The sequence below is a fragment of the Podarcis pityusensis genome, assembly GCF_964106645.2.
Source record: "Podarcis pityusensis genome assembly, chromosome: 16".
NCBI classification, from domain to species: domain Eukaryota; kingdom Metazoa; phylum Chordata; class Lepidosauria; order Squamata; family Lacertidae; genus Podarcis; species Podarcis pityusensis.
In genome coordinates this window covers 24,589,134-24,605,878 of record NC_138041.1, presented here as the reverse complement: position 1 = coordinate 24,605,878, position 16,745 = coordinate 24,589,134, and the positions used below count along the sequence as shown (strand labels likewise).

Here is a 16,745-nt window from a genome sequence, read left to right as displayed (position 1 = left end):
ATAAATTTTCAGAGTAGCTTTTACAGTTATAGCAAAAAAACACTGACTTGGTTATACTATTCAAAATACATAGACCGATAATTATGAAATTATTGTGAAGTTTAATGAGTTAACTATGTTTATATTTGGACAACTTTTCTGCTGTACTTTATTGGGAGAAAAAAAATCATTTCTTTAATAACAATTTAAACCATTTAATTAACTAAATCAGTAACATGATACCATATATATCCTTGTTTGTTAGCTGATGTGGTTTTTTTAAAAAAAAGCAGACTGAGTTTTAGCACACATGAAAAACTTGAAACAAATCCTTATTTCCTGATGAATAGCCTTTGAACTATAATGTAACTTAAATAGAAAATTATCTTTGGAAATATTTTTCCTTCAAAATTAATTTATTTTTAAAATCCAATATAAATTTTAAAAATCTGATTTTCTTGATTTTTAAAAAAAAATTAATTGGTTTTTATCTACCCTGCTGCCAGCTCTTGGGAAAGCCCCTACCCGCATCCCTTGAGGGCACCGTCCTGCCTTATGCCACCATCCTTTGCGTTCATCCGCTGTCTCCCTATTATCTCAGGACGAGCGCCGGGGCCCCACCCTCATTGCCGTGCAGTCCAATTGGGACTTGAAGAGGCTGGTCGGAGGGATGCCCGTCTTGGAGGAGTTCCCGCTGGTTCCCGTCCAGGTGGCCGACGACGTCAACTACAGCATCCTGGACTGGCAGCGCCATGCTGCGCGGCACATGATCCGGCGCTACCTCAGCTTGGACACCTGCCTTTCTCAGGCCTTTGAGATGAGCAGGTGGGGCAGGCAGCGGCACAGACACACGGGTTCTGGGAAACGGCAAGGGTCTTGTTTTTATTTTATATTTTATTTCTAAATTCCAAAAGTTTACAAGATGGTGCAAACTTCCAAATACACATCCACTTCTCTTTCGACTTCCCCTCCATGGTTCCCCCCGTAATTTCTAAATTTGCTGCATATTGTAGATATTCTGTGCCTTGCCTATTCCACATTATAGTTAACTGCTGTTCTTCATTCAAATCCTATGTGCATTTTATAAGAAATCAAGATAACAAACTTTTTACAAATGAATGCAAACAGTTTATTGAATATTTACAGATAAATTGCAAACAGATAAAAACATCGGCAGGATTGCTGTAATAACCTGCAGTTTCATAAGAGTTTATATTTAAAGTAGATAATTAAATGGGCAAATTAAATGAATTTGTATTTGCAGAAGATATTAAAAAATAAATTTAAGGAAACGCAGAAAGAGGGGGAAGGGTGTCAAACTTTGAAATGTTAACATGATTGTAAAATTAATGAAAAGTATAAATTTGAGAAGTATAAATAAAAACTTAAGAAAACAAAAACAAATCCTAAGTACATTCTAGCATGTGTACAGTAGTTCTTTAAATATTCAACAAAAGGTTTCTGCTCCTGCATTTCTTGATCTCTAACTTTCATAGTTAAGTTTAGTGCTTTTTTTCAGGGAGTACTCCAGGGCACACGGTACCAGCACCTCTTTTTTGTTGTTGTTAAAAAAGTGTGGCATTTCCTGTAACCATGGTGAGGACTGGCACCTATTTTTCCAGGGGGGAAAGCACTGGTAAAGTTAGAAGGGTGAGACGTGCTGGCCGTGGTGGCGGCGGCTGAATCAGTATGCCGAATTCCTAAAAAAAAGTCCAGGTTAAGGCAGTTAGCCTGTTTCTGCAGTTCCAATCCTGCTTCTGGCTGATGTTCTGAAGATCGTCTTCTCCCCGTTCCACCCCTCTCTTCTGCCCAGGTACTACCACATCCCCATTGGGAACCTCCCTGACGACATCTCCACCTTTGGCACAGACCTCTTCTTCTCCCGCCATCTCCACCGCCACAACCACCTCCTGTGGCTCTCTCCCACCTCCCGCCCGGACCTGGGGGGCAAGGAGGCAGACGACAGCCGCCTGGTCATGGAGTTCGATGAGAGGGTCTCCGTCGAGATCAATAACCCGGGCTGCTATTCCACAGGTGAGCAACGAGAAAGACAGGACTGCAGTTCTCTGCTCCATGGGTGTTCAAATATTCAAACAGAATATTAGAAGATGACCTGACGAGTCTCTGAGGGTTGCTAATACCAGCATTAAGGAAGGCGTTACCATAACCACCTATCAGGGAACACGGCAGGTCCAATTTGTCTTTCAGAGTCATTGTTCATATGTTGAGTACATGGCAACCAGTTCACCATGAAAGTCTCTGTTTTCTTTTTCATGGACTCTGGTCGCTTGAAGTTTTCATGTTGGGTTTCTCAGTAAGCGCCATCTCCCAAATGACAGTATGCCATCCGGTATACCTGAAGGAGCGTCTCCACCCCCATCATCCAACCCAGACACTGAGGTCCAGTGCCGAGGGCCTTCTGGCAGTTCCCTCACTGCGAGAAGTGAGGTTACAAGGAACCAGGCAGAGGGCCTTCTCGGTAGTGGCACCCGACCTGTGGAACGCTCTCCCATCAGATGTCAAAAGAATAAACAACTACAGTGGTACCTCGGGTTACATATGCTTCAGGTTACAGACTCGGATAACCCAGAAATAGTACCTAGGGTTAAGAACTTTGCTTCAGGATGAGAACAGAAATCGTGCTCCAGCGGCGCGGCGGCAGCAGGAGGCCCCATTAGCTAAAATGGTGCTTCAGGTTAAGAACGGACCTCCGGAACGAATTAAGTACTTGACCCGAGGTACCACTGTATATGAAATTTAGAAGACATCTGAAGGCAGCCCTGTCTGGGGAAGTTTTTTAATGACTGATGTTTCAATGTATTTTTAATCTCCTGTTGGAAGCCACCCAGAGTGGCTGAGGAAACCCAGCCAGATGGGTGGAGTATAAATAATAAATTATTATTATTATTATTATTATTATTATTATTATTATTAGCTTCCCTTCTAGTTTCTAGTAGTCAGAGGTCTTCATTCATAGCAAGCCTTTCCCCTTGGGATGGTGAGAGAGATGTTCCTTTTGGCCAGGGTTTGCGATGCAGCTCCGGGCTTTCCTGCCCTTGAACCCAGGACCCTCACTCTTTTCACTGCAGTCTGCGTGGAGCTTGACATCCAAAGCCTGGCGGTGAACACCGTCCTGCAGTCGCATCACGTCAACGACATGGAGGGGGCCTCCAGTATGTGCATCAGCTTTGACGTGATCCAGCCGGCGTCGCTGGAGGACATGGTCACGGGGAACCAGGCAGGCAGCACCCTGGCCAGCTATGACGAAACGGCCCTCTGCTCCAACACGTTCAGGTCTGGCCCGTGGCTTGGCTTTGCAGGGAATCCTGCCCTCTCCCCTACAAGCTGGCCACCCCTGGTGGTGGAATATGTGAGGTATCCCACCCCACTGGCTCTCCAGACTGCCATAGGCTTGGGAGATTATAGGGGTTTTTTTAAATGGGGAAAAAATCCTGTTCTTCAGCTGTAAAAACCTCCCAGAACTGCTTACAAATACAGTTGTGCCTTGGTTCTCAAACGACTTGGTACTCGTACATTTGGCTCCTAAACGCCGCAAACCTGGGAGTAAGTGTTTCGGTTTGCGAACATTTTTCGGAAGCCGAACATCCAGCGCGGCTTCCGCTTGACTGCAGGAAGCTCCTGCAGCCAATTGGAAGCCGTGCCTTGGTTTTGGGTTTTGGGAGTCGAACGGACTCCTGGAACTGATGAAGTTCAAGGACCAAGGTATGACTGTAGCTTAAAAGGAAAACTTTTGGTTTTTTTAAGGGACCCTCAGACTTCCAATTTGATAAGATGCAGCACAAAAGGGAAAAAGGGTTTGGGAGGGAGGAGGAACTGACCAACCACCTTTTCGGTTTTGGATACCGTATTTTTCGTCCTATAGGGCACACTGGCCCATAGGGCGCACCTCGGTTTTTTTGGGGGGGGGAATAAATTAAAAAAATTATTTCCCGCCCCCCCAGTCACGGGGCTGGGGCGGGGGAAGCCCGAGCTTCCCCCGACCCCAGCCCCCAGAACAGGCTACTATCCGCAAGCCTTGCGAGCCCGCGGCAACTCCCGCCGGGCTCCCAAGGCTTGCGGATAGCTTCCTGAAGCCTGGAGAGCGAGAGGGGTCGGTGCGCACCGACGCCTCTCGCTCTCCAGGCTTCAACGAAAGCCTGCATTCACCCCATAGGACGCACACACATTTCCCCTTCATTTTTGGAGGGGAAAAAGTGCGTCCTATAGGGCGAAAAATACGGTACATCTCATCGGGGAAAAATAGAAGAATGGGCAGACAGTGGAAAGCAGCAGTGGCGTCAGAAGAGAAATTGCTTGGGTTTGTGGGATTTCTAGTTGCAGCTCTGTAGATCTAGTGGTCAGCTTCCACCTTTCTGCTCGCTCGCAGGGTCTTGAAGAGCGTGGTGGTTGGCTGGGTGAAGGAGATCACGCAGTACCACAACGTCTACGCCGACAACCAGGTGATTCATTTCTACCGCTGGCTGCGCTCCCCGACTTCGCTGCTCTACGATCCTGCCTTGCACCGCATGTTGCACAGCATGATGAAGAAGCTCTTCCTCCAGTGAGTCCATATCTCTCTCTCTCTCTTTCTCTTGTGTGTGTGTTTATAAAAAATATAGATAGCCAACTTGCCTATTGTACATTTTGGGGAGTGGTTTGTTCCTCTCTCCTCTTCGCATTCAGATGCCTCATGAGATAAAAAGGTAAAGGGGCCCCTGACCATAAGGTCCAGTCGTGACTGACTCTGGGGTTGCGGCGCTCATCTCGCTTTATTGGCCAAGGGAGCCGGCGTACAGCTTCTGGGTCATGTGGCCAGCTTGACTAAGCCGCTTCTGGCAAACCAGAGCAGCGCAAGGAAACGCCGTTTACCTTCCCACCGGAGCGGAACCTATTTATCTACTTGCACTTCATGCTTTCGAACTGCTAGGTGCAGGGACCGAGCAACAGGAGCTCACCCCGTTGCGGGGATTCGAACCGCCGACCTTCTGATTGGCAAGTCCTAGGCTCTGTGGTTTAACCCACAGCGCCACCCCTGTCCCTCCTCTTTAGATACCATTGCCAAATTTGGCACAAATTTGGAGGAGATTGTTTTTTGGCTATAGTTGGACACCCATCAGGTGCCATTTTGAATCAAGGTGGTGGACCCAAACCATTCTGAATTGCAATGATTTGGACACCTCTGAAGATATTCGCCACCCAATTTGGTGCAATCTCTTCCTGGGATTGAAGAGAGAATATTGATGTACGGATGTATTGCTTCAGGTGCCATTCTGAATCAAGATGGCAGATGAAATGTTCCAAAAAAAATTGTTTCTATGGATTCCCAAGCAATGCTGGTTGATTTCTGGTGGTGTGAAAAACATCCAAAAACTTATTCGCTTCTGTAATCCTGGACTAGCCCACTAGGTGGTGCCTCTCGGCCGTGCTCAGCAATCCCTTTTTATCATTACAACTTTCTGATGTGCAAATTTTTTTCTTTAAAAACATATTTTATGTATCACGCAATTATGTGCAAATTTAACAAAGGGGAGGGAAGGGAAAATAGAAGGACCATAAATACATTTTTTAAGAATGGAAAAAGAAATAATAATAATAAATGAAAACCACCATCAACTCTCATGAAATATATAATAACCATCAGTACATCTTTCTTAAGTTAAACATACAGGTTAATATCAGTGTGTTTGGGTGAACCTCAACCTGATGGATTTATTTATTTTTTACAACCTTCCCCCCCTCCAATCAACAAACAAATTATAGAGAGAGCAGAGTGGGGGGGGGGGGGGGAGAATTGGCTGCTCAAGTCCTAAATAGGAGCATTAGGTTTGTGGGAGGTGGTGCATAATGAGGTTTTAAAACTCCCTTCCCTGTATCAGACGGTTTCAGGAGGGAGGGATATCTTTTCCTTTCTCCAGACTCAGGACCCCTGGTATATAGCCCCCCCCCCCCCCCGCAAAAAAAGCCCACCAGATTTGGGGCTGGTGACCTTTTACCTCCTAAATTTTCCACTCAGCAAGCCCCACAGGAGCCCACTTTCCTATGGAAGGCTGGAACCCTGCATCAGATCCACATTCCTTTTGGAGGGTCAGAGGCGCGCATTTCACATTTTTGTCCCAGGTCGCCACTTGTACATAGCATAGATCCATCCACAACTGCAACATCAGCTGCCCCTTTTCTCTTTTCTTTTCTTTTCACCTTCCACTCTCTCTTTTTCCCCAGGTTGGTGGCAGAGTTCAAGCGCCTCGGCTCCTCGGTGGTTTACGCCAATTTCAACCGCATCATCCTATGCACCAAGAAGCGGCGCATCGAGGATGCCCTGGCCTACGTGGAATACATCACCAACAGGTGCTTCTAGAACCCCTTCAATTGTCCACCTGGCCCCCCTCCCTTTTCGACGTTCAAATGCCTGGTGAAGGACCCTGTGTTCAGACGTGCCTTTTGGCTTTGCGCCTAGTCTAAATCTCCCCATTGTCTCCTTCACTCCATTAAGTTCCTTCTTGGTTTCCACTTATTAGCCACCATGAAAGGAGACTGACCTTTTTCATTTTATTTCTATTTCGTTGTAATTTTACCCCGCCTCTCCTCAAAGAAGCTCAAGGAGTTATACATCATCATCATTTTATTCTTTATACCTCGCCCATCTGGCTGGGTTTCCCCAGTCACTCTGGGCAGCTTACAGCACATAAAAAATGGTAGTAGTTCTGTTCCTCCTCCTCCTTTTGCCCTCACAACAACCCTTTGAGGTAGGTTAGGCTGAGGGAGCTTCATGGGGATCTCTCAGCTCCTAGTCCAACTCTCTAACCACTGCACCATGCCAGTTCTCTTTTAATATGGGGAGGGTGATAAAGGCACCCCGGACTTGCCAGCCCATGCTCCTTGTAGCCTTGTGTCCCTTCAGGGCCATGGGTGCTACACAACAGACTTGCTTCTGGTCAAGGGAGTGGGCGGCTGAGCTTTTCTCATAATCACATTGTGGCTGTTCTCCTGACGGCTCCATCTGGGGCCGCGGAGGGAGCTCTCTCTCTGCCTCCCTGAGAGATTCTGCATGGCTCACCCTCCTTCCTCTTCCAGCATCCATTCAAGAGAAATCTTCCACTCTTTGACCATTTCTTTCTCGCGCTGCTGGGAGTTCTTGCTGTGGATGGACCCAGCTAATTACGGCGGGATCAAGGGCAAAGTGCCGTCTCAGATCCACTACGGGGAGGTAAGAAAACCAGCAAAGAAGGCGCATTTGGGGAGGACAGTGGTACCTCTGTTGTCAGACGTAATCCGTTCCGGAAGACCGTCTGACTTCCAAAACGTTCGACAACTGAAGCTCAAAGGGAGAATTTCAATTTCAGTGGTGAAAACCGTTCAACTTCCAAGGCACATTCGAAAATGGAAACAATTACTTCCGGGTAACTCGAAAACTGAATTACCACTGTACTTGATCCCCTGGGATCTCCTGGCTCAGGTGCGGGTGCAGGCTTCTCTGCCTGCCTACACGGAGGAGTGGTGTTCTCTCTCTCCCTAGGTCAGGTGTGGGGAACCCCTGGCCCAAGGCCCCAATATGGCCTTCCAAGACTCTCTGTTTGGCCCTTGTGGCTCTTTCCCAGCCACACACCCCTCTCCAATGTTTCCCCCTGGCTGGAATATGTCCTTGAACTCTGACATTGCCCTTCCTTCTCTGGATGGAGGATAGGGAGTTGTGTATGTAGCAACTAGCCTACTATACAAAGATTTTTATTTTTATTTTTAAAGTCTATTGCTCCGCCCACTTTTTCCTCTGGCCCCGCCCACCACTGCCATGTGGCCCCCGGCAGGTTTCCCAGAAACAAATGCAGCCCTTGGCCTGAGAAAGGGTTCCCTGCCCCAGGTCCAGAAACCGAGTGGGAAGGGGGCATTTGCCAGACTGTCGGCATCTTGTCTTCCATCCCCTCCTTGCAGGGGATCAGTGATAAACAGGCAGTCTCCGTCGAAGGCAGTGAAGAGGAGGAGGAGGAAGAAGAAGAGGAGAAGGAAGAAGGGGCTGAAGAGGACAATGGCGTGGAAGAACTGCTGGAGAACAATTGGAACATCATGCAGTACCTGCCCCAAGCAGCCTCCTGCCAGAATTACTTCCTCATGATCGTGTCTGGTGAGGAGGAGCTCCTAGGTTTGCCCCAGTGATTGAAGCTGAATCCTACCTGGCGGGGAGGACAAAGGGTTTTGCTTCTAGCTCTGAGAGCCCCTCTCCTCCCTCAAGTTCTGCAACACAGAGTCTGCTCAGATTCCATTTGCTGCCTGTTTCCCCTATGACTTGCATGCTTGCTTATTTATTGCATAATTTCCCACCTTTCCATCCAAGGACCTCAAGGTAACATACATGGTTCTCCCCGTCGTTTATCCCCCACAACAACCCTGCGAGGTCATGGTGATGCTGAGAGGCAGTAACTGGATCACCCAGTGACCTGGGTTGTGTTTTTCCAGGTCCTCTTCCGACACTCACCACTATGACAGGGTTTCCCAAACTTGGGTCTCCAGCTGTGGTTTGTTGTTGTTTTTTGGACTACAACTCCCAGCATCGTTAGCTTCCAGGACCAGTGGTCAGGGATGATGGGAATTGTAGTCCAAAACTACTGGAGGCTCATGCTGTGGCTCCCAAGAAGGCCCTGCTTAGGGGAAAGCAGTTGCTTGGGTGGGGGGAGGCGATGCTTGACCCTTCACGTGCCCACCATTCTTTCCACAAACAGGGGTGAAGCAGGTGGGGCTGGGAGGAGCCAGAGAGGTCCCTGTAAGCAGAGTTTGAGGCAAACGCTTCTCTGCTTGTCCTCTCATGACTCCATTGCCATTTCCCCAGCATACATCGTTGCTGTCTACCACAGCATGAAGGAAGAGATGCGTCGGAGCGCTCCTGGAAGCACCCCAGTCAAGAGACGAGCAAGCAGCCAAGTCTCCCAGGAGCCTGTGGGAGAGGCAGGTGTCATGCCTGGTGAGTACCCAGCCACGTCCCTCCCTGGTCTTGCACCCTTGGGTGAGATAACCCAGTCCTGGGGAGTGCTGAGGCGTCTGACTCAAATCTGGCCTCCACTGTGAATTAACCAAGATGGAAATAACCTTAGGCCAGTTCCCAGTTCCCTCTGCTGACCAACCAAACTCTTATAGGTAGGGCTTTGAACAATGTTCTATAAATGTTGGAAGTATTTTTAATTATGACTACTAGGCAAGTCGCTTCTGTCTGTTTTGTGCATGCAGGTAACTTTGACGTTTTTTAAAAAACCCACATGCACAATTTAAAACAAAGCGACAATTTCCTGAAGGGGTAAGCAGATCCCTATGACCAGGTCTCAGTTTCCGCACCCGTGAAATAGAGATCTTGTTATTTACCATATTTTTCCATGTATAAGACAATGCTTTTTGCTAAAAAAAACAAATTGGCAAAAATTGGGTGTCGTCTTATACACGGATAGTAAATGCAGATTAATGGCGATTAATGGCAGCAGTCCCCACCCCTCCGAAATTGTTTATTTTGAACTGTATAATTGGTTTTGTTGTTTATGTTTTAATGTGGTGAGATTCAATTTGACTTATTATTAACTGAAATGTCTTTAATTGAAAATTAATAAAAAATATTTACAAAAAAAGGATTAATGGCAGCAGCAAGCAGGAGATTGGCAGCGGTGATTGGGCGGGTGATTGGTGGCTGCAGCAAGGCCTGCTGGCAATTGGCAGCGGCAACTGGGCAGGCGAAGGGCGGGTGGGTTGTTGGTGGCAGCAAGCGGGTAGCCAATTGGCAGCTGTGGCAAGGTGTCCGATCGGCAGCGGTGGGCAGGCAGGTGAGTGATTGGCGGAAGTGACCCCCACCCCCAATAAAAGCTAAGCAACTTAATTTCAGGTTAAAAAAAATAAGGGTTGTCTTAAACATGGGGGTGTCTTAGACATTGAAAAATATGGTATTTTCTTTGCTGGCTGAGCCACATCCCGTTTTCAGATACATCTTCTTCCTCTCTCCCGCCCCCTCAGGCATGATCACCTTCTCCCAGGAGTACGTCACCAACGAGCTCACCCAGAGCTTCTTCACCATCACCCAGAAGGTGCAGAAGAAGGTGACCGGTTCCCGACGGACCACGGAGCCCTCCGAGATGTTCCCTGCTCTGCCCGGCTCCCACCTGATGCTCAACAATCCAGCGCTGGAGTTTGTGAAGTACGTCTGCAAGGTGAGCATCACTGTAGGCAGAGGGGAGAGACAGCTGTGACCATGTCAGCGGCGGATGTACTGTGATCTCACAATGGGGCCTTGTTCTCTCTCCTGCCCCCTCCCACTTCACTCTGTAAGAGCCCGGTTGGCTCATCTCCTGTTTCTCTTCTGCCCTCCCACCCCCAAAGGTACTGTCTCTGGACACGAACATCGCCAACCAGGTGAGCAAGCTGAAACGAGACCTGCTCCGCCTGATTGAAGTGGGGGAGTTCTCGGAAGAGGCCCAGTTCCGGGACCCCTGTCGCTCTTACGTCATCCCAGAGATGATCTGCAGGAACTGCAACTTCTGCCGAGACCTGGACCTCTGCAAGGACCCAGCCCTCTCTCAGGTACCAGCTAAGTCGTGATTGCCAATTGACTCCAAAGCAGTGCTTTTTAGTTTAGAGAACAGGCGATGGAAGAATATGCAGCCTCCCCTCTCTGCTTTTGTTCAGGCTGTTTATCCTTGCAGTCCCATACTGTCTACTCTGGGTGGCAGTGGCTCTCTGAGGTTGAATCCTGACAAGACAGAAGTACTGTTTTGGGGGGACAGGTGGCAGGTGGGTGGGTGTGGAGGACTCCCTGGTCCTGAATGGGGTAACTGTTCCCCTGAAGGACCAGGTACGCAGCCTGGGAATCATTTGGGACTCATAGCTGTCCATGGAGGCGCAGGTCATTTCTGTGTCCAGGGCAGCTGTCTACCAGCTCCATCTGGTACGCAGGCTAAAGACCCTACCTGCCCGCAGACTGTCTCACCTGAGTGGTGCATGCTCTAGTTATCTCCTGCTTGAACTACTGCAATGCGCTCTACGTGGGGCTACCTTTGAAGGTAACCAGGAAACTACAACTAATCCAGAATGCAGCAGCTAGACTGAAGACTGGGAGTGGCCACCATAGGTAGGTCCTGAAAGACCAATGTAGGTCCTGAAAGACCTACATTGGCTCCCAGTACGTTTCCAAGCACAATTCAAGGTGTTGACCTTTAAAGCCCTAAACAGCCTTGGCCCAGTATACCTGAAGGAGCGTCTCCACCTCCATCGTTCAGCCTGAGGTCCAGCTCCGGTGGTGGCGCCCACCCTGTGGAACGCCCTCCCATCAAATGTCAAGGAAACAACTATCTGACTTTTAGAAGACTTCTGAAGGCAGCCCTGTTTAGGGAAGTTTTTAATGTTTGATGTTTTATTCTGTTTTTAATCTGTTGGGAGCCACCCAGAGTGGCTGGGGAAACCCAGCCAGATGGGCAGGGTTTAAATAATAAATATTATTATTAAATTATTATATATCAAAAGCCTTGTGTCCCAGCTGTTACCTGGATTTTGGGGTGGCTGGTTGAACCCAGAACCTTCTTGTGGGAATGTTAAGGATAGTAGGAAAAGGGTATAATGAATAAGTATTATCCTTCCTTCACTCATGCTAGTGAGGGATATAGCAGAACAGATTCCCCTCAATATAGCAGGAAGCTAGTTTGCATATTTGTTTGAATCTCTTTAGTTAAGTAATCCAGTCTGTCTTGCCCGGGTGGATTATTCCTGGTGTCCCCTTTTGATCCCTCTTAAAAGAATAAAGACACAAGAGTCTTTCCTTAAAAATAACAAGAAGTTTACTCACATTTCAGTTCACGATTTGATCCCTGAAAGGCAGGCTTTACTTAGTAGTTACATAATAATCTGTGAGTTCATCTCATATGGACACTGAACTCATGTGCTGCTGGCTGAGAGCCAGCAGACAGCAAAATTATATTAAGAGAACAAAATGGCTGCAGGAGAGCAGCATGGCAGCAAAAGATAGAACAAAACAACAGCAGTATCAAGATGAACTGCAAGACTGAGAAAATGGCTGTGTGACTTGGCTCTTTTGTAGAGTTGGCCAGAGCCATGCCTAGCTCCCAGGTCACATGCAGGGGGAGGACACTCCAGACCAGTGGAACAGGAAGTTATACTGGCTGGAGTAACATCCCCCTGCTGTGCCCACTCTAGGGGAACAAGGAATGTTGCATTTGACTGCACCAATGGATTACATCCCATACTTCTTGCATGCAGCTTCCTGCTCAGCCTGTCCAATTTGGAGCCCTCTCACAGTCATTGCTCTCTCTCTCCCCCTTCCCTCCCAGGATGGCTCTGTGCTTCCTACCTGGGCCTGCTCCAACTGCCAGGCCCAGTACGACTCGGATGCCATCGAGATGGCCCTGGTGGAAGCCCTGCAGAAGAAGCTGATGGCCTTCACCCTTCAAGATCTGGTAAGGAGAGACGAGAGGCAATTCCCAGCTTGCCTGTGGAGCCCCACTTGGCTCCTCAACCACAGTGGGAGCTCCTGCAACCTCCTCGTGCCCCCTTGAATCCTGACCCTGGATAGCACTGAAACACAAGCTAGACCAGGGGCCAGGCATTTAATGAGACTGGTCTGCTGAAGCTTGGTGGGTGCTGGAGAAGTTTTCTCTGTGCAATTTCCATATTAAGAACTGGCATATCTTAAAGAAAAGTGTGTGTGTGTGTGTGTGCACGCGCACGTATGCACGCCAGTCTTCCCCAACCTGGTGCACTCCAAATGCTTTGGACTACAAATTCCATTGGTGGACATCTGTCAGGAATTCTTTAGCCATGATTCCTGCATTGCAGGGGGTAGATGACCCTTGGGGGGGGGGTACCTTCAAACTTGCGATTCTGTGATCTAGAGGACACGAAGCTGGGAGAGGCTGACCTAGACAGGCAAGGCACATACGCACACCGCCCTAGTATACGGGGGAAGCGTTCAGTCATGCAGTTTCACACCTGCAGTTTTGCAAGCGCTTCCTGTGCGCCCCATATCTCATCCTGCCCTTTGCAACATCCTGCGCATTGCAGGGAGTTAAACTAGAAGGCCCTGTGGGTCCCTTCCAACTCTGTGATTCCATGATCTGGACCCACCAAGCCAGGATGGGGGGTGGTGTTTCTTCTTTCTGGCACTCTGTGTGCAGGCATGGGCTTCCTGGTCCTTTTTGGCATTGTGGTTCTGCACTAGAGGAGAGGTTGAGGCTGCTCCACAGCAGGGAGGGCTCAAGCACTGCAAGGTGCGGCAGGGGCAGCATGTGGACCAGGTAGGCAGGCAGGCCAGGGCCTTATCCCAAGCACCGCTTGTGTTTCAGGTGTGCCTCAAGTGCAAAGGCATCAAAGACACCCACATGCCTGTGTACTGCAGCTGCGCTGGAGATTTCGACCTCCTGCTGCCCACCAAGGTACGTGTTGGTTGACCCTGCCAGCCTCCCCTTTTCCACCCTGTTCCTCAAACCATCACAGTCCCCTTCCCTTGGATGTGGCTGTTCTCCTCCCAGAAACATAGGAAGCTGTCATGTACAGCGTCAATTTATTGGTCCATCTATCTCAAGATTGTCTGCACTGACTGGTAGCAGCCCTCCAGGGTTTCAGAAAGAGGGGATATTCCCGGTCCTGCATGGAGATGCTGGAGATTGAACCAGCGATTCAAGGCAGGTGCCCACCCACTAACCTATGTCCCTTCCTGTACCATGACACTGTGGTCTAAACCACTGAGCCTCTTGGGCTTGCCGATCAAAAGGTCGGCGGTTCAAATCCCCGCAACAGGGTGAGCTCCCGTTGCTCTGTCCCAGCTCCAGCCAACCTAGCAGTACGAAAGCAGAGCAGTGCAAGTAGATAAAAAGGTACCACTGTGGCAGGAAGGTAAACGGCATTTCCATGCGCTCTGGTTTCCATCACGGTGTCCCATTGTGCCAGAAGCGGTTTAGTCATCCTAGCGACATGACCCGGAAAGCTGTCTGTGGACAAACGCCAGCTCCCTCGGCCTGAAAGCGAGATGAGCACCGCAACCCCATAGTTGCCTTTAACTGGACTTAACCGTCCAGGGGTCCTTTACCTTTTACCTTGCCTCAAGCAGATCCATCCTATAGAGACTTCCCTACATTGCCTCTTCTTCTCTTACTTTCACAGGCCTTCTTGGAACAGCTGAAGGTCTTTCAAAGCATCGCCCGGCACTACAACATGGGCTACCTGCTGGAGAATATTAAATGGCTGCTTCAGATGAACCCTCAGCTTCTCTTGTAAGATGAGGATGCTACCGCTGTGGACAGGCTGGCGCACACCTGCACCTCAGCGTCAGGGCCCCCCCCCCCCACCTGCCATGGGGTCCTGGGACCTAGACTATTCTCCTGGCCAGGCTGCAGGTTCAGCTTCGCCCGGCCTTGGGACAAAAATATTCAGAGGCTTGACGATTGTTGCATGCTGCAGGGAAGCAGGCAACGCCTTCTGGCGAGCGAATCGGGGGGGGGGGGGTACCGTCTTCTGAAACCAAGACCAGGAGCAAGTGAAGAGGCCTCCACAAATAGGCTACCTAACTTGCTGCTTCTTTGATCTCCTTTTGCTGGGATTTGGGAGTGCAAGATACAGAAAAAAAACCTTCAATTACGGAGCTCTCTTTTTTTTGCCCCAATTTTATTCTGTGTTTGTGTGTGTGTATTTTTAATGCTGTAAATAAATCCTTTTTCCACACTGTTAATTGCTAATGTGCTAGATGCCTAGTCCTACAGACACACACTCTCAATCCTGCTCTTGCTACTCTCCTGCTGTGGTTGGGAAGGCAGCGGCTGTCCCTGTCGTTCTGCAGTGAGTATAAGCGAAGCTTTGGCATTTAGTTGCAAGCAGACAAAAGAGCATCATGGAGCCGCTGCTTGTCAGCCGTTGATCAAGGTTGTTAAAGGAGTCCTTTAATAGGGAGATAACACAGGATTCTAGGCAGGCCTGGTCATCCAGTGGACATTGAAGCACCGAAGGAGAGCCTGGCTACTGAATCTTTCCAAAGGCCCATCTAGTCCACATCCTGGGGGGCAATTCTGACCTGGGGAAGTAGTGCGGGCAAGCATCTCCCTGCCCTGTAGTTCTAATCAAGTATGGAGCCACCCACACACCTCTCGTTTGCACGTGAGAGCCTGCCTGCAGGATCAGGCCAGTGGCTCATCTAGTCCAGCATCCTGTTCTCACATTGGCCAACCAGATGCCTGTAGGAAACCCACAAGCAGGATTTGAGCAAAAGAGCAATTCTCCCCTCCAGCGGTTTCCAGCACTGTCTACAAGTGCACCTCTGCCTCCAACCACAGAGGCAGAGCATAACCGTCATGACTAGTAGCAGCCCATGGCCCTCTTCCCCATGAATTTGTCTAATCACTTATGAAAGCCATTTAGGTTCGTTGCCATCACTGCCTCCTGTGGAAGTGAGTTCCATAGTTGCGTGAATGAAGAAGTACTTGTATCTGTCCTGGAAAAACATGGATGTCCTCAAGCTCTAGCATCGTGAGAGAGGAAGAAGAGTTGTTCCCTGCCGTGCATCATTTTATAAACTGCGACCATGTCACCTCTTGCCTTTTCTTTAAACCTGTGGTTCCCAATTTGGGGCACATGCCCCACAGGGGGGCAATTTGATTTTTAAGGGGGGACAATTTGAGAATGAGTTACTAACAGTTAATGGCCTTTTAGGCGTCCTCTACATGGGTAGGAGTTCACTTTTGAAATATAAGAATTATATGTCACAGGTGGGGGGAGGATATCAGGATTTGAGAGATGCTTAGGTGGGGCATGGCCTGAAAAATGGTTGGGAACCACTGCTCTAAAATGCAACTGAAGGCTGTCATCCCTGGCCTTCAACCATGCTAGCCAGAGCTGATGGGAAATGTAGTTCGGGATCTGGAGGGCCAAAGCTTCATTTAATTTCATCAGATAAAATAATAATACTCAATTCTCCACTGCTGCCATGCCCTGTGGCTTTGATCTCTCAATGAAGCTTCCCTTTCCCCATCCCTATGATATGCATCAGTGGGCGTGACGATTCCAGGAAATCCAGGCGCACACCTGGGAGTGGCTCTGGAGGGGCCCCACCTCTGACCTTTTTTATATACTGTATATTAAAAAAAACAGCTGAATCAGTAAACATTCCCTTCAAAAAGTCTGAGCAACCTGAGAATTCTCCAAAGAATTCTGGAAACTAATTAGACTGCAAAAGCCGACTGATTCAATTAGTGCCAGTCTTTTTTATCTGCCTGACTCTCCCTTTTTCTCTTTCCCCCTGTCCTTGGGAAGGAGATGGAAGGATGCCAAAAATGCTGCGATGGTTAAAGTTTACTCGGTGTGGAGGGAAAAATCTTCGCCCGCAGTCTCCTTTTGGGTACCTGCGGAGAGGATGCCAAGGGACTTCTTCCTCAGGGGGAAAAGTCCGGCAAGTATGTTTCCATCGCCTTCAGGACATAAGGAGAGCTCTGCTGGATCAGGCCGGTGCTCCATCTGGTCCAGCATCCCATTCTCACAATGGCCAACCAGGTGCCCATTATGGCAAGAAAAGTTATTTTGGGCTGGCTGAGTGACAAAAGTGATTTTCTGGAGGCCTAGGATGAAAAATTTGAGAAAATGCCATTTAGGAGAAAAACTGGGTATTATGTGCAACAAGGAACTACCCTGGAGTGTATGGACTAAATAATTTGAGTAATTGTAATATATATAATTGGAAGATAGAGAGGTGGAAGTATCTTTCTCTCTCCCTCTCTCTTTCCTTTCTCTCCCTCTCTCTCTTCTGTATC

General features: G+C 48.7%; 1 protein-coding gene across 2 annotated transcripts in view; it reads left to right on the top strand.

Moving 5' to 3' along the window:
* Window positions 1-14,677, top strand: part of POLE (DNA polymerase epsilon, catalytic subunit) — a 78,967-nt gene extending 64,290 nt beyond the window's left edge. For both annotated transcript variants that reach the window (XM_080986140.1, XM_080986141.1), the window contains 13 exons: window positions 581-804; window positions 1,793-2,013; window positions 3,069-3,273; window positions 4,367-4,540; window positions 6,199-6,324; window positions 7,051-7,183; window positions 7,906-8,095; window positions 8,798-8,929; window positions 9,961-10,154; window positions 10,324-10,524; window positions 12,285-12,410; window positions 13,296-13,385; window positions 14,113-14,677. In XM_080986140.1, coding sequence (XP_080842266.1) covers window positions 581-804; window positions 1,793-2,013; window positions 3,069-3,273; window positions 4,367-4,540; window positions 6,199-6,324; window positions 7,051-7,183; window positions 7,906-8,095; window positions 8,798-8,929; window positions 9,961-10,154; window positions 10,324-10,524; window positions 12,285-12,410; window positions 13,296-13,385; window positions 14,113-14,226 — 2,130 coding nt within the window. In that variant the 3' untranslated portion in view covers window positions 14,227-14,677. The remainder of the gene's footprint in view (window positions 1-580; window positions 805-1,792; window positions 2,014-3,068; window positions 3,274-4,366; window positions 4,541-6,198; window positions 6,325-7,050; window positions 7,184-7,905; window positions 8,096-8,797; window positions 8,930-9,960; window positions 10,155-10,323; window positions 10,525-12,284; window positions 12,411-13,295; window positions 13,386-14,112) is intronic.
* Window positions 14,678-16,745: the final 2,068 nt, after the last annotated feature.